This window comes from Panthera uncia, chromosome X (genome assembly GCF_023721935.1).
Source record: "Panthera uncia isolate 11264 chromosome X, Puncia_PCG_1.0, whole genome shotgun sequence".
NCBI lineage: Eukaryota > Metazoa > Chordata > Mammalia > Carnivora > Felidae > Panthera > Panthera uncia.
The window spans coordinates 55857198-55882424 of NC_064817.1; the positions used below are offsets into that span (position 1 = coordinate 55857198).

General features: G+C 49.1%; 1 protein-coding gene across 4 annotated transcripts; it reads right to left on the reverse strand.

The window, feature by feature from the left end:
• Positions 1-8298: 8298 nt before the first annotated feature.
• Positions 8299-13793, reverse strand: CITED1 (Cbp/p300 interacting transactivator with Glu/Asp rich carboxy-terminal domain 1). 4 transcript variants are annotated; one of them, XM_049643974.1, is made up of 3 exons: positions 13522-13793; positions 9508-9632; positions 8299-8904 (listed from the first exon to the last, which is right to left on the reverse strand). In XM_049643974.1, the coding sequence occupies exons 2-3, from the start codon at positions 9565-9567 to the stop codon at positions 8377-8379; spliced, it is 588 nt and encodes a 195-aa protein (XP_049499931.1). In that variant the 5' UTR covers positions 9568-9632; positions 13522-13793; the 3' UTR covers positions 8299-8376. The 4 variants fall into 4 exon arrangements, with proteins under 4 accessions (XP_049499931.1, XP_049499934.1, XP_049499932.1 ...); XM_049643977.1 differs by lacking the exon at positions 13522-13793 and adding an exon at positions 13006-13098; XM_049643975.1 differs by lacking the exon at positions 13522-13793 and adding an exon at positions 12354-12431.
• Positions 13794-25227: the final 11434 nt, after the last annotated feature.

The window sequence follows — 25227 nt, forward strand, 5'->3', positions numbered from 1 at the left end:
ACATATATATATAGTATATATATATATTTAAATTTCCTTTTTGATTTGTTTTTAATTTTTTTAATGTTTTCTGAACCAGGGATTATTTAGAAGTATGCTTTGTAGTTTCCAAGTGTTTGGAGATTCTCCTGTTATCTTTATTTTGTCGACTTCTGGTTTGATTCCATTATTGCCAAGAACATAATCTGTAATGACTTCAGTTCTTTTACATTTGTTTTTAATTCATTCATTCAGTTTTTGTTTTTGTTTTTAAGTAGGTTTCACACCCAGCATGGAGCCCAATGTGGGGTTCAAACTCGTGACCCTGAGATCAAGACCTGACCTGAGATCAAGACTTGGATGCTTCACCGACTGAGCCAACCCAGCAGCACCTCAGTTCTTTTACATTTCTTAAAGTTTGTTTTATAACCTAGAATACGGCCTGCCTTGGCCAATGTTCCACAAGTTATTTTAAAAGAGTATGTATTCTTCCGTCATTGGATGAAGTGTTTTATAAATGTCAATTAGATCCTCTCAGTTAATGTTGCTGTTGAGAGCCTCTATAACTTTGCTGAATTTGTCTCGTTGTTCTGTCAATTGCTGAGAGAAGATGTTGAACTTTGCAACTTTAATTGCAGATCTATTTTGCCCTGCAGCACTCTGTGTTTGCTTCCTGTATTTTGAAGCTTTGTTGTTGGTGCATTCACATTTAGGATTGCTATGTTTCTTGGTGAATTGATCCTTTTAGTATTATGTGATGCCCCTCCTTGTCCTTAGTAATTTTCTTTGCTCTGAAGTCTCCTTTGTCTGATACGAATATAATCACTTCTGTTTTTTGAAAAATTAATGTTTACATGATGCATCTTTTTTTCATTCTTTTACTTTCTTTTTAAATTTTTTAATTTTTTTAGAAAAAGAGAGAGCGCACGAGCAAGGGAGAGGGGCAGAGGGGGAGAGAGAGAGACAGAGACAGAGACAGAGAGACAGAGAGAATCTTAAGCAGGTTCCACACTCAGCACAGAGTATAATGTGGTGCTCGATCCCATGACCTTGGGATCATGACCTGAGCTGAAATCAAGAGATGGATGCTCAACTGACCGAGTCCCCCAGGCACCCATGTTAGGAGATTCTTTTTTTTTTTTTTTAAATGTTTATTTATTTATTTTTGAGAGGGAGAGAGAGAGAGACAGAGAGTGACAGAGAGCGTGAGCTCAAGTGAATGAGCAGGGTAGGGGCAGAGAGAGAGTGAGACAGAGAATCCCAAGCAGGCTCCGCGCTATCAGCACAGAGCCCAATGCAGGGCTCGAACTCACAAACCATGAGATCATGACCTGAGCTGAAATCAAGAGTTGGTCATTTGACTGAGCTACCCAGGCGCCCCAGAAGACTCTTAATCCCGTTTCCATCTTCTACTTTAGCAGGCAGTACCTTGTTTAGGTTTAGTACTTTTGTTCGGGTATACCTCTATGGGTTGTAGTTCCAGTGACAGTTTAGTTTTCCAACCCCTATTTTGGTCTGCTTCATTTTTCTGTTGTCCCTGGGGCTTCTGCTTAATCTCCACGGGGGCTGTCTGCAGGGGCAGAAGGTGCTTCCCAGAGCTGCTAGCTTTTTGCTGGGTGATCTTCTGGGGGAGGGGAAGGTTGTTGAAGCCACTGGGCCTGGGTTTCCTATGCCCCCTGGGTGGAGGGTAGGGAGATACAGGGCTTTGTTCCTGCTACTGCTGCAGGCAAACAAGCTGCCTGTGGGTGTGCCAGTTCTGGAATGGGGATTGAGATCGCCCAGGGCTTTGTGGCTGTAAGCAGACTGGACCACCTTCTGGGACTTTGGCTGTGGAGCCAGGCTTAGGTCCTCCCAGTAGGTCTCCAGTCCATGTGTGTGAAAATGTGTGTGTGTGTGTGTGTGTGTGTGTGTGTGTGACCATTGCATTGGTGGTTTGGGGCTGCAGGCTTCTTTGGCATCCAGTCTAGGGATGTACAGAAGATAAAAGGAAAACTGAAGAGGCATGATAACTAGACTTATGGTGACCATTTTGTAATGTGTATAAGATGTCAAACCACTATGTTATACACCTGAAACTAATATTATTTTGTATGTCAACCATACTTCAATAAAAAATACATTCTTGGGGCACATGTCTGGCTTAGTCAGAGGAGCATGAGACTCTTGATGTTGAGGTCATGAGTTTGAGCCCCATATTGGGTGTGGAAATTACTTACATAAATAAATAAAATAAAAAATATATATGTATACACACACACACACACATGCACACATATATATATATATATATTTTTTTTTTTCTTTCATACCAGCAAAAGAAAGAGGAGGAGGAGCAGGAGGTAGAGAAGGAGAAGGAGAAAGAAAACTGAAGAAAGTCACCACATTATTGTTCCTCAAGTCCTGAAGTTCCTAGCTAGTCCACCTTCTTTCCTGTTTTCAGAAGACTTTCATCATTGTCTGTTGAATCATTTCTAGGGTAGTTGTAATGGAAGGAGAGGAGCAGGGGAAAGTGAATCAATATCATCCCATTCTGGAACCAGAAGTCCCCTAGTGTAGTTTTGAAATACATTTCTTTTAGTATGAGTGGTTCTGAGCATCTTCTGATAAGTTTTTCTGTAAAAAATATTTTTAAAAAGCTTTATTAATTTTTGAGAGAAAGGGAGAAAGCGTGAACAAGGGAGGGGCAGACAGAGGGAGACACAGAACCCGAAGCAGGCTGTAGGCTCTGAGCTGTCAACATAGAGCCTGACGTGGGGCTAGTACTCATGAAAGATCATGACCTGAGCTGAAGTTGGATGTTTAACCAACTGAGCCATCCAGGCACCCCATATCTTCTAAGTTTTAAAGCCATTTTAATTTTTTTTATATATTTCATTTTGATATTATTTGTTAATACTATTTCCTCCATTCATATAGTTGCTGTGTTTGAGGTATTGATTTGTAAGAGTTGTTTTCAATATTCACTAGGAGTTGCAGATATGTTCCCCAGCTTATTGTTTACCCTCTGATTTTTCCTTGTTTTTAAGTTTATTTTTATTTATTTTGAAGAGAGCGAGCATGAGTCGGGGAGGGGCAGAGAGAGAGGGAGAGAGAGAATCCCAAGCAGGCTCTGCGCTCATAGCTGGATCTCCAGAACCATGAGATCATGACCTGAGCCGAAATCAAGAGTTGGACTCTTAACTGGCTGAGCCACCCAGATGCCTTATGATTTTGCCTTTTTAATGATATTTTTTTTGCCATACAGTTTAAAAAAAATGTAGATGAGGGGCGCCTGGGTGGAGCCTGCTTCAAATTCTGTGTCTCCTTCTCTCTCTGCCCCTCCCCCACTTGTACTCTCTCTCTCTCTCTCTCTCTCTCAAAAATAATAAACATTTTTAAAAAATGTTTAAAAATGTAGTTGAATGAATGTATCAGTCTCTTCCATAGTTTCTGGGTTTTGTGTCATTCTTGGGAAGGTCTCCTGATCTCAATATTTTCTTTTGAAATCCTCTCATTTTCTTCTAGTACTTGTATAGTTTCATTTTTAAAAATTTTAAATCTTTGCTCTATTTGGAGTTCATTTTGGTGTAAAGTGTGAGGTAGTGTATCTAGTTGTCCCAAGGCATTTATTGAATAGTCCACCACTTCCTGTCTACTTTGAAATGCTGTCTTCAAAAAAAATTGTGGTAAAAAGCATATGGCATAAAATTTATCATATTAACCCTTTTTAAACTTTATTTTTTAAATGTTTATTTATTTATTTTTGAGAGAGAGAGAGAGAGAGAGAGAGAGAACACACGTGGAGGAGGGGCAGAGAAAGAGAGGGGGACACAAAATCCGAAGCAGGCTCCAGGCTCTGACCTGAAAGCAAGCAGCGAGCGTGATGTGGGACTTGAACTCACGAACTATGAGACCACGACCTGAGCTAAGTTGGATGCTCAACTGACTGAGTCACCCAGGTGCCCCCATATTAACCCTTTTTAAATGTATAGTTCAGTAGTGTTAAGTTATTCACATTGTTGTGCAATAGATTTCTAGAACTTTCTTACCGTGCAAAAATGAAACTCATTGAACAACAACTCCCCATTGAAATGCTACCTTTTTATCATAGACTAATTTCCTGTCTTTGTCACTTCTTGCCTCAACCACTGTAACAGCCTTCTAGCATCACCATAATTCCAATCTGTCATGCACACTACAGCCTGATTCATTTTCCTCATGCCAGCTCTGACCACAACACTCCTTTATTCAAAACCTCCACAAGCCCTTCCCGATACTGCAATTGAAATTAAGCCCCCATTACACTCTTTTATAGTGCCGGTACCTTTTCTTCCTGTAATGTCTCATGGTTTGTAATTTTAATTATCTGTGTGATTATTTGACTGTTGTCTATCTCCTTGCTAAACTTCAAGCCTCATGACAGCAAGGGCAATGTGCTGGCCATGTATTCCCAGGGCTCAGGGTGCTCCTGGTCCCCAGCAGGGAGTCAGTCCCAGTTTGTGGAATGATAGCTTTCCCCTTGCCTCTGGAATAAGGTAGAAACAATTGCAAGATCTGATACTAACTTACCTTCTCTCATCCCTCTGACCTTCAAGGAAGTCAAATTGGACTTCCTGCTCTTCCTGAAAGAGCCTTAGGCTTTTTAATGCTTGGTTCTGGTCTACACCAAGCTTTGATTTTATCTTTTTATTTGTGCTCCAATTGCTCCCTGTGCCTGAAGGCCATGCCCCTGCCCCCCACCCCCCCCCCCCCCCCCCCGTCCCCTGCCAGCATTACTACCTTATGGAAATCGAATTCATCCTTCAAGACTATGGCTGTCTCCACCACTAGACTGTGAGTTCCTTGACAGCAGCCTGTCAAGTGCCCCTAATTTGTCCTTAGAGAGCAACACAGCTGCTGGTCCCAGGAGGTGTTCATGGCCACACATCTCTTTCCGCTCCTTGTGACTGGACAGTGTTCCTTATTTGTGGGCATCTGGGAACCTTGCTTCCTGGCCTCCCAGGGCAAGACTTAGAGCTGGCTTCAGGAATCTTCTGGTAACCTAATAAATGTGTCTTGTTGTGTTGTGAAAGGCCTGAATATGAAATGGTGGAGCAGGGGCAGAGGCTTCCCTGCCTTTCAGTACTGTGCCCTTGACATTCCCTCACTCGTCCCCCTTCTCCAGCAATAAACAATTACTGCCCCTCCCCCTACCGCATCCTTCCCCTCCTCACCTGAGGAGGGCCCTGGCTCTCCCTAAAGGATGCTCCCTGCCTCTTCCTCCCTGCAAGCCCTTTGGAGAGGAGGCTGTTTAGTTGGCCACACTTCTGGCCTCCTGCCACTGGGAAACAGGATTGTCATGTTCAAGTTCCTATTGTCCCTCCTCCACCATGCCTGCTCTAGGGACTCCCTGGCCATTCCCTGCCACTGTGTGCTTCCCAACTGCACCCCTGTTACCTCCAGGATCCAAGGCAGCTCCTTCCTCTCACAGAGGCACTGGCCCTCTGGCTTGGGCTTCTTCCCACCCCAAGGGCTGCTGGCATCCTGGAGGCTCAAGAGCTCACAGAGGTCAGGGGTAGCAAGCTGGGGACCATGTGCTGGATCCAGATGGCTAACCTATTTTGTTTGGTCAGAATCATGTTTTTAAAGGCCCCGGCTGGGGAAGGACCTCAAATCCTCCAGACTTTTAGGGGCTAGATTCCCTCCACATCCTGCTGTTCTGCTTTAGAGCTCATTCCTGAGCCCACCCCTGCCCTAGAGCTGTCCAGATTCTGAAATACACCTGTTGACCTCAACTTCTCTCCTTCCCCTTCTCTTCCTGCTTCCTCCAATCTCGTTCTGTTCTTCTCTGCACACGGACCTCCAGCCCTCAACCCCACCCTGCTCTCCCAGGCTTCTGTTCTCTCTTTGTTTTCCTTCCCCTGCCTCACCAGTTCCCCCAGAACCCCGTGTCTTTCTGTTGGAAGCCTTAGATGAATCTAGCCATCCATCTTCAGTGGGATCATCCTAAAAAGCAAAGTTGGCTAATTCTTTGCTTTCCTACAAACTTTGAGATTCTTCACCAGCCACAGGGCTAGTGGTACTAAGAATAAAGACACACTCCTCACCTGACCTTTCAGAAAGCCCCGTGTGCTCTACCTCTTGCAAACCTCCTCTGCATTGTCTCCTCCCAAACTCATACCAGCCCTGTGACTCTACATGCTGAATTTTTTTTTAATTAAAAAAATTTTTTTAATGTTTATTTTTGGGAGAGAGAGAGACAGAGCATGAGCGGGGGAGGGGCAGAGGGAGACACAGAATCTAAAGCAGACTACAGGCTCCAAGCTGTCAGCAGAGAGCCCAATGCAGGGTTCCAACCCACGAACTGTGAAATCATGACCTGAACCAAAGTTGGACGCCTAACTGCCTAACTGAGCCACCCAGGCACCCTTACATGCTGAACTTCTTAGCCATCGCAGCCCCTTTCAGGAACCTATACCTGCACAACAGCTTTCCCCCACTCATTCTTTCCTTGGCTCACTTTAGTCTTTATTTTTGAAAGAGCGTGAGCAGGGGAGGGGCCGAGAGAGGGAGACAGAGTATCCGAAGTGGGCTCTGTGCTGACAGCAGAGAGCCCGGTGTGGGGCTCCGACTCATAAACTAAGATCATGACCTGAGCTGATGCCTGATGCTCAACCAACTGAACCACTCAGGTGCCCCAACCTTAGTCTTATTTTAAAACCCAACGGTTTCTAAGGATAGATATGTCTTTGTGTAAAGGCACCGAACAAGGCCAGTGAGATTATACCGTAAACAAACAGCTGCTACCTCTAAGGAGGGCAGGAGGCGATCGGGGTTGAGGGAGAGAGTTGGTCAAAGGGTACTTTAGCCTTATGGGTAAGTAAAGTTTCTACTTTTCACAGGGAGATTATACTATGTATTTATTGCTTGTGAGATATACAAAGAAACAAATGAGGCAGTTCAATACCAGGAAGCCTTCCCTAGACTTCCCAGGCAGATGGAGCTGTTTCCTTTTCTGGGATCAAATAGCATTTTCCTTGTGTTCTAGGAAATAACTGTGTTGTGCTTTGTTGGTGCCTTTCTCCTTCTGGGTGGTGAACATCCTTGAAGGTAGTAACTTTAATTCATGCTCCCAGTGCCCAGCAGAGTGTGTGGCCCACAGCAGGTGCTCAGGGAGTGCTGAACCCAATGCATTGCCTCAGCCAGTGGGAAGCGCTTTGAAAGCACTTGTATGGGATAGGTCTGACCTTAGTCCCGAGAAAGATTAGTTGTTAAAATATCCAAGGAAGAACGTCTCCGGGAGTCTGAAATATGGGTAGGAGTCTCTGGGCTCTTGGACTGGATCAACATGAGGATGGGGCTGGCATCCCCAAGGCCAGGATCCAATTCAGTTCTACAGTCTTGTCACATGACATGCTTCTGAAGCCACTGCCTCTTTGGCAGTTAATCTAAGAGCAAGGGCTATATCCCCAAATGTTGAACTTCTCAGGCCCAGCCCTAATCTGTATCTCTAAGGTGAATGGAACAGCCTAAAGAAACAGGCCAGGAGGCCTGGAGTTAGGAGGACATGCACACCAGTGAGTGTCCCACACTTGGAGGGAGACTTGAAGGCACCTAGAATCCCAGATTGTAATCATGGGAGTCTGCTACTTTCACAATTTTCCGGAGAAATCTTAGCTCCCAGGTCATAAAATGCTTCTTAGGCCCTATCTATTGCCCATAGGCAAGAGGGCAAAGGGGTGGCCTTAATGGGTCAAGATTGGGGCCTAGAGTGGGTAGGGTGGCTTTTAGAGTTGTAAGGTGGGTACCATGTGGCCAGAACACTTCTGACTTGGATGTGCAAGTGGTAAGGAGGCTGCGGAAGGGTCTGAATTAGTCTAACATCTAAGAACGTCCCCAGCCAGCCCCTGTATTCAACCTTTTTTTTTTTAAGTTTCTTTATTTTGAGAGAGAGAGAGAGAGAGCATAAAAGCTGGGGAGAGGCAGAGAGAAGGAGAGACAGAATCTCAAGCAGGCTCCATGCCATCAGCGTAGAGCCCGATGCAGGGCTCGAACTCATAAACCCTGAGATCATGACCTGGGTCAAGATCAAGAGTCAGATGCTTGACGAACTGTGTCACCCAGGCACACCCCCTGTATTCAACCTTGAATAGGACAGCCTTCCTGGGGTCTTACGACAATGAGGCTCCTGGAGGGATAAGGGCAGTGGCAGTGGCTGGAGGCATTTGGTGAGCAGCCCCCTCTGAGCCTCCCCCTTCCTCCCAGCTATTCACCCACCACCCCACCATGAATTGCTAAAAGGAACATCTGATCACACTACAGGCCTTTAGACCTCAATGAGGAAAACTGCCAGCCAGCCCATCTCTTTGTAAGTAACTTTTATTTTTATTTACAACAGAATCAGTGGCTTCGTTCCTCCATCTTTAAGGACAGTTGGCATCAGCAGCCAGATGGAAAGTCCGCCGTGAAGTCAAACTCATTCTGCCCCAGCCACAGCTCTGGCAGCTCATTGGCCCGGTCCAGTCCCAGTTCCACCACCAGCGACATCAGCACCTCCTCATCCACTGGGTCCGAGTCGATGATAGCAGGGCTCTGGGCACCAGTAGAAGGAGAGAGTGACCCCGCCCCTCCCGCCTGAGCTGCAAAGCCCCAGTTTTGTAGGGGCCCTGCCTCCCCAGGTTGGCCCGGAGTGGCGGCAGCCATCCCATGATACTGGCTATTGAGTTTCTGCAGCTGCATACTGGCCAGCAGATGAGGGGCAGGGTGCAGGTTGAAGGGTGGGGGTTTAGTGGGAGGGGTGGCGGTAGGAGAGTCTATTGGAGATGGAGATCCTGAGGAACTAGTGGGAGCCCCACTGGCCTTGGTTCCATTCGAGGCTACCCCAGGGTAGTGCAGAATGGCCACTGCTTTGCGGTCTTTCACTCCCAGGTTAGAGTAGGTCAGAGAGCTCATCTCTTGGTTGGCATCCTAGAAGAGAAAGAAAGGCACAGCGTGGTAGCCCTGTTAATGGTTCTGCCAGCACCATTCATCAGGCTCAGAAAGCCCCTATGTGCACTTCCTTTGGGGCTAGTGGTGGGGAGGGAAGAAGGAGGCCCCATGGAAGGTTAGTCTTCCAGCTTGAGTATCCTTTTGCTACCATGGTTCTGAGCGCTGAGCTCAGACCCAAGTTCTCCGTGCTGGGCACCCACCATCCTAAGTGGGTTCATGGCTTTCATCTCTCTCTCCCTGACCCTTCCTTCACTTCACCATTTTTTTTTTTCACTTCACCATTCTGAAAAGGGCATCTCATTGGCTTTCTTCTCAGCCTCACAGCAATCTTTGCAATGGAGTGGTCTTATGAGCCTCTACTTCTCTGTTCCCTTTATCTGCCATCTTCCAACACCTCGGTGGGTTCAATTTGACCACATTTAGGCAGCAGCTATTGTCAGCCTCCCCAAAGAAATCCCTGCCGTTTCTTTCCTCTCTGCTACAGGACACTAGACACCATGCATAGGAGGGCCTATCACCAGGCCCAGATCAGTTTGTCTTTCCATGCTTCAGGGTCTCCATCTGCAAAATGGCACCAGTTACCTCCTTCGCAGGTGAGGTGCCACCCTTGACATCAAGTGCAGGCCTCGACATGGTTGGCATTTCAGAGCCTTGGCAGAAGTTGGATAAACTGGTGGGAGATGATGCTGCCAGCTGGAACTTTTGTGCTGTATGTGAGGGAAAAGAGAGGATAAGGACAAAGTCTTCGTTGACCAAGAAAGCACTAGCAAAGTCCTAAGCAGGGCAACTCCACACAGCTACAAGCCAAGGATGGCACCGGGGTTAGACCCAAGACCAGAAACCACCTGAGCACAGGGAGGAGATCAAGCTAGAACATTGGCCTGAGACAGGAAAGGTGCTTGATTTAGCCATATCCTGCTCAGGCAGCAAGCTACCCACATCACCAAGGGGGGGGGGCACACGTTATTGTTTCCTCACACAAGTGACTTCAGGGCCCCAAGTATGTGTGTGAGGTGCACAGCTTCTGATTCTGAGGGCAGGAATGTCCCTGAGCAAGTAGCACACTTTCTCAGTGGGCCACTGGTGTCCAAGGCTGGAGACCTGAGACTTCCACCAGGATTGGGAAAGAGTGGGAAAGGAAGACCTGGAAAGCTGGATGCTTTGGCCCAGGGAAGGAATACGTCCCCAAAGCTAACATCATGGGGTTCCAAAGCCCTGCCTTGGGCACGGGTCTGAGAGAACCTGGGCTGATCAGGGTGGTCCGGGGACGCTAAGGCAGCCAGAGAGCAGCTAGAAATGTCTCGATTTTCTCCATGTCTCCAAGACAACCCTGGCAGCACTGGACTTTCCCAGGATATCTGCTCTGAGCCCAGCCACACCCATCTGCAGGGACTGGTGGGAATGATTCTTCCTGGAGAGAAATGGCTTTCCCATTAGGTAGCTGTGGTTCTGGGAGCAGGATCTAATACTCCTCTACCCACATGCCTCACCTGACCACTGGCCAAGTCATCATACCTGAAATGACTCAAATGGCTCCTAAAGAAATGATTCCCTAGCTCAAGTGCCAAAGGATTAAGGGGATGAGGGGGAAAAGAATGCCCCCAAACCAGAAAATAAAAAAATCTCTGGAAAATCTCAAGTTTTCTTCCTAGAAGCTTTTTTTTTTTTTAAATCCCTATATATTCTAGCCTTCATGATGACTTAGAGATGTAGAATTTCCTATTTACAAATACCTCATAGCTCAAAGATTCTTCAGGACCTTAAAAAGTATCTCTAATCTTTCCAACAAGGTTTGAATTCTCCATACCTCCCTCTCTCCAGTGGTCATTAGAAGTCTGTTCAGATACTTCTAGAAAGTGACCGCTTACTGCCTGTCTTTATCATCGCCACTTACTTATCAGGGAAGGAGGCAAGAAAAATAGAGAAAGGAAGAAGGGGGTGGGGAGAAAACATGAGAAAATCAGCTTCTGGGTTTGCCACTGCTGCTTGATTGGAGCCCTGTTTCTTCTCTGAGGCAACAAGAGAATATTTCAAGCCAGCGACCACAAGACAAGGAATCTAATCCATGTCATCTTCAAGAGCCCAGTACCTTTGGTATCAAGCAATTTCATATCCAAAGAAAAAATGTCTGGGCGGGGGGGGGGGGGGGCTTGACCATCGTTCCCTGTTCCTATCCAGCCTCCCTCCCTTATGCTGCTAGGCACCGGAACGCACCAAAAGAAAACACAACATTAACAACAACAACAAGAAACAGGGGAGAGAAAGAAGAAGCAGGGGGTGGGGGAAGAACGAGAAAAAAAAGTATCTCTGTTCTGATATCAGTTCTTGGGAAGACCATTTTACCATGTCTCCCCCTTCAGGCTGGGAGCTCCCCTAGGGGGGGACCCTGTTTCCATTCGGATCTGTGGCCTCCCATCCCCGCCACCTCTCCACCCGCCCTGGGTCTGGGCTCAGTAGGCGCTCAGTAAGTGTTATTGAATCCGTCTGAAGAGGCAATACCATTTCGATCAGAATGCGTGCCCCTGCTTCCCCCAGTTTCTGTCCCCACTCTGCCACCCAGTCCATTCGAAGGCAAAACTTGGCAGCGCGGAAACGTCCCAGGCTGCTCTCCAAGCTGCGGGCTGACCACTGCGAAACCTCTGCAAGAGGTGGCTGGATAACCCGAAGCAACAAGTGCCTCCTCGCCCGCCGGTGTCGCAGGCCCCAGCCACCAGTTCCCAGTCCCGCCTCCCTCCCTTCTCTACGGATCTTCCCTTGGGCCGCCAGCCCCCTCCCGCCTCGATGGGGGTGGGGAAGGTAAAGGAAGAAGAGAGAAGGGAGAGGCAGGTAGGGGGCTGAGTCTTTGACCTGTTGGGGGACCAAAAGTTAAAATGGCACGAACCAGATGGCTCCATCTCGATTGCTATTTTCTCACTCAGGAGAAATTTAGAAATCCAAACAGTACTGCGGCTTGGCTTGGACGTGCTCTAACCAGACCAGTCAGTTTCGCCACCTGAAAACTAAAGGCCCGTTGTTTGCGGACAGCTCGGCTGCCCTCCCCGCCGCATCCCAGGTGGAGCTGCGGGAGTTGGGGGCGGCTGGGAGCGTCCCTGCGCGGTGGGCGCGAGCACCCAGGCCACCAGGGCCCCGAGCGTCGGCTCCTGCAAGTGTGGTATCACGAAACGATTGTAGAGACTGGATGGGCGGGCGGGGAGAAGCGCGGGGTCTTGGGCTCCGCAGCGAGTTTGGGTCCCCGCGGTGTTTCCGCGCGCGGGGGCGCACTCGGCGCCGGCAGCCACTCCCGCGCCTCATCAACACTTACTGAGCGCCCGCTGAGTACCCGACGCGGCCGCAGGCTGAGCCTACCCCCTAGCCAAGCCGCCTGTAATCAGTGCTATAAGCCGGCTGCCAGAAGAGTGAGAGAGGCTCGGAGAGGTTCGGTAACTTGCCCAAGGTCACAGCGCTAGAAAGTGGCGGAACCGGGATTCGCAGCCAGGGCGGTCTGACTCCAAGTCCGACGCTCGGTGAGGCAGGGACTCAGTGCACGGCCCGGCCCAGCCGCCCTCGTTTATAGGGAGAGGGGTGTGTGCGTGGGTGTGCGTGGGTGTGTGGGCGTGCGTGTGGGGGAGAGTAAAGGTCGGCTGGGCAGAAGAGGCAAGTTGCCCAAATTCGCTAACTTCCATCCCGCAATTCCGCTGAACTCGTCCCCCAAAAAGCCCCTCTCGTCTCCAGTCCCCGAAGGAAACCTGAGCTTTGTGCACCCCCACAGCCGGAGCGTCCAGATGCGGTCTGGGCGATTAGCAAAGTCGGTGGAAGCCAAGCTGGAGAAAGCGCGGACGCGGGGAGAAAAGGTGCTGCGGTCTCCCCGAGAGAAGCGGGCGCCCGGCCCGGCTGGCGGAAGGCGGGCGCGCTGGCGAGCGAACAGGCTCGCTGGTGGGCAGGCGGCGGCCCCTCCGCCCCCAGCAGAACAGCTTTCAAACAGAAAACAAGTCCCCCAGAGGCCCCCGGCCCGCCCGGCCGCCGCCCGCTCCCCACACCCGCTACGCTGGAGTCTCTGGCCCCACCGACCAGCCCAGCGCCCTGCCCGGCGGCCCGGCTTACCTCTGCGACGCCGCCTGCTCTGGAGAGAGGGAAGCGCGGAGCCCGGTGAGCCGCGGGCGAAGCGGCGGAGCCCCCAGCCCCTGGCACGCACGCCGCCACCGCCGCCGCGAGCCGGTCGCGCTCAGTGCCACCCGACCCCGGGGCGCCTGGGTAAAGCCCGCGCCGCCGCGCCGCCGCCGCACCGCACAGTGCCGCGCCACGGAGCCCCGGCCCGCACCCGTGCCCGCCCGCCCGCAGCTTCGGCGCCTGACTCCGGGGTGGTGGCGGCCTCCGCGGTCCCTTCCCGGCGCCGGGGACCCGGGTCTCAAGCCCCCATTGCCGCCCGGATAGCCCTCACGCACACGCAAACGGCAGCAGGCTGGACTCGGCTAGGAATCCCAGGAAGGACAGACCCTTTCCCCCCTTTTTTTCTCTCCCCCCCGCAATTTCCACGTCTTTATAACCGGCTTAGGGCATTATTAGCACATGTCCTGGCTCGTGGGCGAGTTGGTGGCAAAATCTGAACTGGATACTCACTGAGGGCCAGAGCGGGTGCTGTGCCTTCCTCAGCCCTCTTCCTCCTCGCCGGGAACGACCCCTCGCAGGCAGGCTGCGGGCGGGCAGCCGGGCGGAGCGAGCCTCCTCTTGGCAGCTCAGCGGTGCCCCTTCTGCAGCTGTGCCGCTGGGAACATTTTATAGCGGCTGCTGGCGTGTGTGGCCCTTTAAAGGCGCTCAAGCTGGTGCAGTCACCGCGGATCGTGTGAAAGCGAAGGGCCGGCTGGGGAACGGAGTCCTAGCGGCCCCGCGGGTCGGACAGCGCCGGGGACCACCCGCGGTTCCCGGGGTGCAGCCGGCGGGCCCAGGCCATGGGCACCCTCAGCTTTGAGCCCCAGGCCGACGCCTGCGCCTGTAAAGCTGGGGGTGGCCCGTGCCCGGGACATGGTCTCTCCCCACCGCCCTGCATGGACTTGCCCAATAAATTCCACTTAGCAATTTCGCTGAGGCTAGGGAGAGCTGTTAGTGTCTGTTTTTTGACCTAAATCTAGCGGGTGGCCAGAGCGGGCTTCAGGACGTTGGGGGGGTGGGGGTGGGAAGAGAGGTATGGGTCTAGGGAATGGCCGGGGAGAGGAGGACAGGGCTCGTGCTGGCCGGGCAGTATTTTGAGTTTTCTGCAGGGCTTTCTCCGAGCCTCTTTGCCCTCTCTGGGCCGCACCATCTTGTTGAAGGGCTGAGGCTGGGAGTCCCTTTCCCCTTAAAGTCCCTGCATTCCGGACAGAGCCTCATGGAGGGCCTATTCGGCAGCGGCGGCTTCCCTCGAAGGCCTGAGCGGGAGTTGGGTTCTAGGGATTCTCTCTTGTGGTTAGCCCCCGGCGGAAGGAGGCTGGCGGGATGCGATGCGGTATATGCTTGCCCATCCGGACCTTGGGGCCAGGTGCACCTCAGGAAGCCCGCCGCAGAAAAGCCAAGAACTGGCAGCCGTGTCGGAAGAGCTTGCCCCGGAGCTTGAGGGGATCCCTTCTGCCTTCCCATGATGCCAGGTTATTTTATTACGATTATATAATCATTTCCATCCAGCAGGAATAACATTTTGCATTTAGAGCACATATTTCTCAGGTTGGGATACTATCTTACAAATGTTTAAGGGAAACATTCATGTTTCCTTCATGTTCATGTTCCTTGTGGCCAGCAAGCTCCCATCTCACCTCTTACGGGAAGGCCACGGATTTTCCCTCTACTAAACTCTCTTTTTTGGCCCCTTTCAGCAGCTGTTCATTTTACATTGTTTATAAAACTTGCTCTTTTCTTAAAAAGTCCTGATGTTAAGAGAAAAGAGGTGAGGGAATGTCATGAAGTCATTTTCACTACGTATGTGTTCCATCTTCTTAATTGGATTTGAAGACCTAAAGGTCTTTTTCTTTTTTTCTTCTTTCATTTTTTTTTCTTTCTTCCTTCCTTCCCTTACCTTCCACACACTTTTCCCTAAGTGCCCTGCATTTGCTCTTTGAACAAAGTTCTGTTTGTTGACGGACTAGCCGGCTTACTGACTTAAGGATGGGGAGCAAACAGAGGGACGGATCAAGGCCCTTCCTTAACACCTGGAGGAAGCGAAGGGCGTGCTCTGGACTCCAGCTAACCCCCTTCCCCAGCCCCAAAAGCTGCCTTGCGCAGCTCTGTTCCTTCCCTCTCCCTGCCTCAACATAAACCCCAGGAACGTTACACCCACACACCGTTTCTCACTTTGCCCAAAGATCGTTGGGTCATGTCCACTGTGCCTCCTCTAAAAGGCGGGATCTGTCGGAACTCAGAAACCCTACAGAGTTTGCCTGTGAAATACATCCTCAAGCCATCTTGGTGTTTGACTGAGGTGAGCGACCCCAGGGTTTGGAATTGTGTTTTGCTGATTGGACCTCCGACCTACCCTCCCCCTCCGCTCCCTCTGGGCAGCGGGTCTGGAAACAGCGGCAGCAGCGCCGCTGCAGGCTCCGGATCCGGGAGGTGTCGGATCCGCCCTCCATCTATTGGATGGCTCCCAGGCCAATTGTTAGAAAGAGGCATATGTTCATCTCGGCTTCTGGAGTGTCTCCGGAGCAGTTGCTCAACAACCAGCGCCCTCCCCCATCCGGACCATTGAAGGGCAGAAAAAGGAGCGCCCTCCGCCACAATTCTCTGTGCCCACTTGCTGGAGAGTGTCTCCCAGCTGGTGGCTTCCTGTCATCTTCGCTGTCCGTCCACCTCCTGGGGAGCAGAAAAGAGAGGGGCTTCAAGCACTCAGTGGTGGAGCACAAAAGCCACCCCTTTCCTTTTGGGGGAGATAGGAAAGGAGGTTAGTTGCAGAGGCAGGGAGAGAGCAAAGGAGACATTTGCATCTATCTGCAAATTTGCCCCCGATCACAGACTTCCCAGTTGGCTCCAGCCCAGCTCAGAGCTCTCCGCCGAACTCTTATCTCCAACTTGGCAACTAGATCCCGAGCTCTGGGAAGCAAGGAGAGGACAAGGATGGTTACCCAGCAAAAACTTTCTGTGTGCCAGCATTGGTCTAGAATGTTCCCATCATCATCTCATTTAATTCCTACGACAGCCCTGTGTGAGGTAGGGTTTACCAAAGGTGAAACCGGGACCCAGAGATATGACCAAGTTAACACAGCCAGGGGGCAGGGTGTTTGAATCTGGGTCAGGCTGACTGCAGAGTCCTTACCCTCACCCTTAACACCTCGCTGCCTGCGAGGTAAGGTGGCCTTCTAGACTGGTGGTGGAGAGTACACGTTCAGGGGTCAGTCCACTTGGGTTTAAATTCCCACACTGCCATTTACTAGCTGTATGATCTTAGGCCAAGTGGTTTCATTCTTTGGGCCTTGGTTTTCCTGGCTGTTAAATGGGGATCTTAATGGTAGCAACTCTGTGGGTTTGTTGCAAGGATCCGAGGAAAAGCTTAGCCTGGTTGGCATGCCTGGTGTGTAGTTAAGTGGTCAACAAATGTTGTCATTGTGCCTTCTGATTCTTTCTTTTCCTTTTGCCTCTTAGCCTTTTCTCAGCTCATACACTTCAGGTTCAATAAAACTGACTGATTAATTTAAAAACAAGGCTGAGAGGGGATGAAGGAGGTCTATAAACTCAGGAAGGGGAGGGAGAAGAAAACACAGATTTGTTCTCAAAATCCCATCCCCCAGAACCAAAGGCTGTCTGAGCTATATGACAGGAGTAAATTAGGGACCAATAAAAGGTGACCACTTTTTAGAGGACTGCTGGAGGCCATACAGTGGTCTCCAGAAACATGCTGCATATGTGTGTAGAAAATTTTAAAAGCACATCTTTGTTCATGAATGTTTGGAGGAGAATTGTTTACAATAGTGAAAAAATAAAAAGTAAATGTCCATGGTAAGGACATACCTCAATACCCTGACACCAAAAAATAAATTAAAAAATCCTGATTTCTGAAACTCTTTTATTCATGGGAAAATGTTCATAACAAAATATTAAATAAAAAAATGCTGGGTACAAAGTTGCATAAATATGATGCCAAGCTGCAAAGAACACAAAGAGTAGAAAATTAAATACTATGTTTCCAACCATGTATGAATATGGGTAATGAAGCAATGGTCAGGAAAACACCAACCAACAACAGGGTCAGTAGGCTGGTAGGATTATGGCTTATCTTTTCTCTTTTTTCCATGTTATGCAATATGATGATTTTTTATATTAAATATGAATTTATAGTTAATGAACTGCATAAATGGTATGCTCCCACTTTTGTTAAAATTATATGTGCATAGGGGCGCCTAGGTGACTCAGTCAGTTAAGTGGTCAAGCATCCAACTTCGGCTCAGGTCATGATCTCACAGTCTGTTGAGTTCGAGCCCCGAGCTCTGTGCTGTTAGTGCAGAGTCCACTTTGGATCCTCTGTCTCCCTCTCTCTCTGCTTCTCTGCTGCTTGTTCTCTCTCTTTCAAAAATAAATAAGCATTAAAAAATTTTATGTGCATAAAAAAATTGGAAGTAGATACACCAAAATGTTAATGGAGATTATGACTGAGTAATGGAATATGGGTGATATGTTTCTTTTCCTTTTTAAAATTTTTCTGCAATGATGATTATGTTGTTTTCTTACAATTAAAACAGATTCATAATTTGAAAATTGCATAATCAGTACAATCCCACTATGTTAACAGTATGTATGTTAGTTGAAAGAAATGGGAAGGAAATATATTAAAATATTAACAGTTTTTTATTAGTGGTAAAGGATTATGGGTAATTTCCATCTTTTCTTGATTTTTCTGTAGTACAATTTTATTACTTTTATATTTTCAATAAAGTGATACCTAACAAATGGTATAGACAGTAGGATCCCACATTTGTTAAAAATATAGATATATGTGCTTAGAATAAATAATAGACTACTCTAAAATGTTATCTCTGGGTGGTGTGGTTATGGGTGATTTTTGTTTTCTACTTTGTATATTACGTCTTCATTTTCCAATTTTGTTACAGTCATCACGTATTATCTTTTAATTATGAAAAACATAAAAGGCAGTTCAATACTGAATCCTTTATGGAAATGAAGGGCGTGTCTGGGATTTATTTAAAAATATTCCAGTGGGGCTGGGAGTAAGGTGGGTGGGGATCTAAATAAAATAAGATGATAATTGTTGAAGATGGTGCATGGGCCTTCCCTGCAATGTTTACTTGTGTATGTTTGAAAAGTTCCATCAATATATTTTTAAACATGTATTTATTTATTTTGAGAGAGAGACCGTGAGTGGGAGACAGAGAGAGAGAGAGAGAGAGAAAGAATTCCAGGCAGACTCTGCACTGTTTGCAAAGACCCCAGTGCAGGGCTTGAACTCATGAACCGTGAGATTACGACCTGAGCTGGAAATCAAGAGGTGCCCCTCCATCGGTATTTTTTACAAAAGCATTTTCACATACATTAGCTCTTTGAACCTTATGCCAGCTCTGTGGAATCACTTGCCCTGGGTCACACAACTGGGAAGTGAGAGTGGGCTTGACCTAGGGCCCCTCATTCCGAGCCTAGGGCTTGTTGCTGCATCCCAGTTGCTTCTTCTTTTTCATAATGAAAAATAATTAACATTTTGTCTGGTTCTCTGAATGTCATAATTGTTCCCTGCACAGAATTTGGAAATAACAGAAAAATACTAGGAGGAAAACATAATAACCTAACCACATCATAGTTAACCCTTTGGTGTCTTGCCATTGCAGACTCTCTCTGTTGCCTCCTTACTCCAGAGGTGATGAGTGGGGCCAACATCTTCGCAGTAAGAGTGGTGAGTTATTCACTCCAATGGGCTAGTGAGTGAATCTGGGCCCTTCAGGTGTGGGGTCTCAGGAAATGCTGAGTCCTTGCCAGTCCCCTCCTATTCTTCTCTCCTGCCCCCTTCAGATACTGCAGTCTGGGTGCAGTTCTTTCCTATGTCCTTCTTTCCCCATACGATCTCAAGAAGTAGAAGTCCAGTTGGAGAAGTCTGGGTGGCCCTTCTCCCCTTACTCCATCTGGAACCCCTATCCAGGAGCTCCCACAGGACCCTGAGAGTCTGCAACCACACTGCATGCCATTGTGCCTCCATTTCCCCATCTGGAAGATGCTAGTGAGAATAGCAGACTGGTCGGCCTCTGCCAGGGAGTGATGAGCTAACGTCTGTAGCGCTTTCCAGCCCCTCAGAGCAAGGTGCTGGGAGCCTCCCCAGCTCTGCTCGCCTTCCTGCTTGCATGCCTGCCTGCCTGCCGCTGCCAGCCTGAGTGCCTGGGCCTGGCCGCCCCTTGGAGGGAGTGGCCACATTCCTCTGCCCCAGGCCAGCCGGCTTGGACAGGCACTAACTTCTGCTCCTGTGTTACAAGAAAGGAGGAGGAGGAGGACTGAAGAGAAGAGAAGATGAAGAAGAAGAGGAGGAACAAAATTAGTAATGGGGAAACGGCTTTGAGAAACCTAAAACTGAGAAGAGCAGAGAGATAACAGGGCGTCCTTGGGCACTCCAATCAGCTTTGTAGGTTGTAGCCTTCGTTAGCTGTTTATATGAGAGGGGGCATGTGGAATTTTGAAAAGGACCAAGAATTGGGTCCAGTTGAATTGATTCCCTACTTGATTTCCTGTTGTTTATACATAATGGGAAAACCGCAAATATACAAACAAGTGTGGCCACCCAGCCTGTCACATCTTTGGGGACTGTCTTCACAGTTCTGCACCCACTCTGGCTTTTGAGGATGTCATTGTTATTTTTTTAATGCATATTTGTTTTTGAGAGAGAGAGACAGAGCACAAACAGGACAGGGGTAGAGAGAGAGGGAGACACAGAATCCAAAGCAGGCTCCAGGCTCCGAGCTGTCAGCACAGAGCCTGATATGGGGCTTGAACCCAGATCATGACCTGAGCTGAAGTCAGACGCTAAATTGACTAAGCCACCCAGGCACTCCTGGGGATGTCATTCTAGTCTATACCTCTCCTAGTATTGAACTTCACAAGAACCCTAGGAAATCGACACTAACATCCCCACTTTATAGAGAATGACATCGAGGCACAGAGAGATGAAATAAAAGCCCAGGATCACAGAGCTGGGATTCACAGCCAGGTCCAACTCACTCTTAAGACCAAAGTCTTCCCATTAGGCTACCTGCTCCACTGTTATCTGTGTCTATGTTTTTCTTTCCTCTAGAATGGATCCTCTGCCACCCCCATTGCAGTAAATGATCAATGTGGGTAGCCAGGATGTATGCATGGATCAGGTTGACGGAGAGACCCAGAGCAGGGAGCCCAGTTTAGGTGCTGTGGCAGGAAATCTCCAGGGATGAGGTTCAGGGTGCTAGAGGGCTGCAGCCTGGGAACAGCAAAGACAACTGTGAAAAACAGTACCTGTGGAAGAGCACAGGGTTCAAAGGCAGGGAGGGAGAGAGGTGCTGGTGAAGGGGAGAGACAGAAGCAGTCAGGCCTGCCAGGCCCTGGGCTATTGGGGTGTCACCAGTGAAGCTAGAGACCTTGGGAAGGTGTGAAGCTTTGTGGGGAAAAAGAAACCCTGCTTTAAGCATGTTTAGTTTAAGCTTGTTGGCAGAACATCCAAGTGGAAATAGTTTGCACACAGCCAGGAATATAGGACTGGAAAGGGTGTGAGGTTGTGTCAAAAAGAGCAATCGGCAGAATGACTTTCAGCCAAACCGTGGAGAACTTGAACCTGCCTCCCTCCACTGGCACAGAGAGGGGCTTTCTCCTCAGGGGCCTGGGACGCTGGTTTTTCACCACAGCTCTCCCTTCCTGTCCCCTCCATGGCCCCTCCAGCCCAGCGCAATCATGGATACATGCTTCAAATCCCTAAAGGGCAGTGTGAGAGGATCTCAGTCCATAAATTCCCCCACACCAGGAAGTGACAGGGGCCTCATGTCACTTTGCTAAATACATTTTGCCTAGGCCTTAAGCATGCCAGGCCTTCCCTAGTCTCACTTCAGCTTCTAGAACACAAGCCTTTGGGGTTTTTTGCTCTCCCTTTTCTGCTGCCCACCACTCAGACTAGTGGGGTCTCTTGGCTTACTGCATTCTTAAAAAAGTGAGGCCATTTTAGTCTGGCCCTGCTGCCTGCATCATCAGACTGAAAGTGCTTCCCTTACCTGAGCCCTGAGGTGATGTAGTGGATGCTGGGCCCCCCAATCTCATCTTTATGCCTGGAGGATTTCCTGTCGTTCCCTCTCTTGGGCTCTGGGCCCTGCCCTCCCAACCTCCCAATCCCATTGCATCAGAGACTTCAAACTTCATTCATCATCCATCCATGGACCTCAGTTTTGCTCCAACCAGAGCCCCCACTGCCACGGAGAAATCTCCCAGCTTGAAAAACTAGCCCTATTGTCTCTCTTGGCCCTTAACTCTGGGTCTGGGGTTAGCTCAAACAAATATGACCATGTGAGTGTGGTTAGGATTCATTTTGCATGTATAACCTGGGGGCCTGAAAATATTTCCTCAGGTCCCTACAGCCACAGCCACTTGTCCTTCGAGGGGCATCGATCAGAGCTGGAGATAGATGGCGGATCAGAGTACCTCAGGGGCTTGGGGTGCAGATTCAGCTGCCAGCCATGAAGAGAGGCCTACAGGCCCAGTTGCCCAAGATCTGTCTCCTGACTTAACACAGAGACAGGGCCCGTCAACTAGCACACAGAGTCTCCTCGTACTGATCACAGAAAGACACCACCTCTGGTTGGACTAATTAGAAACAGGTGCTACTCCCTCTGGGCTTCACACAACCCTCACCCCAGGGCACATGGCTTTGCAAGAGGAACGCAAGCAAGCTGAATTTCAGGTGTCCCTGTTCAGGGTACAACCCAGCACGAGAATACTTGGAGGCCCTACAAAGAGATGAGTGTACATCACCACGGGGTTTGGGTTCCTGCAGCGGCCCAGTGCTCCTAAGAACACCGCCTCAGGGGATGTTTAGCTTTAGTCCTACTAGCTCTGACGAAAAACATCAAGGGTAAGCGCCTGGGTGGCTCAGTCGGTTAAGCGTCTGACTCCTGATTTCGGCTCAGGTTATGACCCTCACGGTTTGTGGGTCTGAACCCCGCGTCTGGCTCTTTGCTGACAGCCCAGAGCCTGCTTGGGATTCTCTGTCTCCCTCTTTCTCTGCCCCTCCCCCTGAAATAAATAAATAAACATTTTAAAAAATTGTTTATTTATTTTTGACAGAGAGAGAGAGTGTGTGTGTGAGCGGGGAAGGGGCAGAGAGAGCGGGAGACACAGAATCTGAAGCAGGCTCTGGGCTGTCAGCACAAAGCCCCACGTGGGGCTTGAACTCACGGACTGGGAGATCATGACCTGAGCCAGATGCCCAACTGACTGGGCCACCCAGGTGCCCCAAAACATTAAGGAAAAAAAAAAACATTGATGGTAACATTTTCTGAATGCTTAGTAGGTGACAGACCCTCACAGTTCTTAGTGGTCCACACTTCTCTCAACGAATCCACACAACAAGCTGAGGTGTTAGGTGAGTACTATTATTACCTCATTCCTATTTTACTGATAGGTAAATTGAGGTACTGATATATCCCATAGCTTGCTAACATTCCACACCTTGTATGTTTTGGGCTGAGGATTCAAACAAGGCAGACTGGCCCCAGACAGTCTGCTGTTGACCACTGGGCCTCACTGCCTCCTAAGTAACACCCATTGGGACCTCCCCCTTTTAGTTCATCCAAGCCTTCCCCATGCATAAGCAAGGTCGATTCTCAAACCTCTCTACCCCTCATGTGAAGTTGTTGCTATTATCAATTCCCTTTAACAGATGTAGGAAGGAGGCTCAGAGAGGCAACCTAGCAAGTGAGGATGCTGGGATTGGAATCCATTACTACCTGTTTCTATCTCCCTTTCTTGCTCGCTAGTCAACCACTCCCCCTCCCCCATCCTGCCCAGTTTCTTGCCTTTCCTCAAAACTGAATGTCAGAGCTGGTGGAAACCACATCCGAACCTCTCACTGTTACAGAGGTGTGAACTAGCACTGTATAGTTACCTGGGGAAAAGAGAGGCTGAGGAGAAAGAAATGTATTCAATGGAGGGAGAAGGAAAGAATGAATGAGAGCGAGGGAGAGAGCAAGAGAGCGTGAGAGTGAGGGCCTGGGAAGAAAACAAGGCAAGGAAAAGAAATCAAATGAGAAAGAAAAAAAGCCCAAAGTGGGGTGAAGGCATAAGTGACCGGCCATCTGGAAGCAGCACAGAGCTTGGCAGGGACATGTGTTTGTGAAGCAGGGGAGCTAGATCGACAGGTGCGAGGGCCCAGCTGCTGCCAGACAAGAACCCTCTGGGCCCAGCGCCCAACCAGAAAGAAGGCAAGGCCCCTGTAAGAGACTCCTCCAGGGGGCTTTTGGCTGGGGGAATGGGAGGGAGATGCCCTTCCCTGGGGGCAGGGCAGGGCCTCAGTGGGCCCAGGAGCTTGCCTCTGAAGAGCTCCTGGGGGGGTGGTGGCTGCGGAGAGGAAGATTCCCACAGCCTTTCTGCACTTTTCATGCATTTTCTTCAAAAGTCTCCCAAGTGTTACCTTTGGAGTCTCAAATACGGGTGATTCCTACCATATTTGAATCCCAGGCTGCTTGACGCCATCTTTGCCTGGCCTGAGGGGGATGAGTAAATGCTAATGTGTGCTGCCTTCAGCCGGAACCCTGTAGAGATAGGTTGGGAGGAGGAAATGGCCGCCCAGACCCGACTGCTTACTGTGATATTGAGAACATGGATTTCTGCCTTCAGATTGACCTTGATTCAAGTCCCAAGGCTGTCACTTCCTAGCTGTGTGACCTTGGGCAAGTGACTTTAGCTCATCGGGCCTCAGTTTCCTCGGATGTGAAGTGGGGAAAATGAGGATACCTACCTCATGAGGCTGTGCCAGGGTTGAATGAGATAATGTCTGTGGCTGTAAACTCTCAAGTGCTGTACACATGTGAATAATTACTCTTCCCTGATCTCTGTTCCCTGCTGCTTGGGGGATAGAGTCAGCCTTCCAATCTGAGTCCAGTTCCAAGCCTGACTTCACCTCCTTGGCCCTGTTTTCCTCGTTGTCACATACGACTGTGTGGGAAGTCAGGCCTCCTGACCCACCAGGGTGGGCTCAGGGCTGGCTGTGATTCTTCTGCTGTTGTTCTTCCAGGCCACAAATGTGCGCTGAGCCCCAGCTTGGCCCTGCTCTGGTCATCGAGGCCTCAGATGGAATGAAGGTGCTCCTTTGGCCCTCAAGGAGATCCCAGTGTAGTGGGGGAGATAGAAAAGCAGACTTTAACAAGATCAAGTGGGAGATAGGAGGAGGTGACGTCTGAGCTGAGAGCCAGTATTCACCAGGTGTTGGGGACAGTGCATGCAAAGGATTGATGAGTACCAGGAGAACAGCATGGATGGGCTTGGTGAGGTCATAGGAGCCACACTGGGTGCCACGTGAAGAAATTCAGCCTTGATATTGTGCTCACTGGAAGTGACATGGGAAAATATACATGGTAGAGTGTGTTACTCATTTGAGGCTCATTGCCTCCACCTTCTCCATCCACTTTCCACCCTACCAGCAAGAAATCAAGCTGAGCACTAAGCTTTGGGGAGAGATACCAGTCCTCTCTCCAGAGCTCAGCCAAATAAGGCACCCTGTCCTCTGTCACCCCCACCCCACTTCCCAAGCTCAGTAATGACACCTCTGTCCACCCAGTTACTCAGGTCAAAAACCTTGCCTTCATCTTTTGTTTCTCTCTCACTTCATGTCCTACTAAGCAAATTCTGTTAGTTCTCTCTTTATTTTTTAATTTTTTTAATGTTTATTTATTTACTTTTGAGAGAGAGACCGAGAGAGACAGAGAGAGAGAGGGAGACACAGAATCTGAAGCAGGCTCCAGGCTCTGAGCTGTCAGCATAGAGCCTGATGCGGGGCTCAAACCCACGAACCACAAGATCATGACCTGAGCTGAAGTCAGACGCTTAACCTACTGAGCCACCCGGGCGCCCTGTAAGTATTTTATTCTTTTGGGTGTTATTGTAAATAGAATTGTTTTCTTAATTTCCTTTTCAGATTGTTCACTGATAAAGAAACACAGCTGAGTTTTGTTTGTTAACCTTGTACCCTGTAATTTTGATGAATTTGTCTATTAGCTCTAGTAGTTTTCTTTGTTTGTTTTGCAGCATGTTTAAAAATATTTTTTTTAATGTTTATTTATTTTTGAGAGAAAGCGAGCGAGCACAAGCAGAGAAAGGGCAGAGAGAGGTGGTAACAGAAGATTTGAAGCAGGCTCTGCG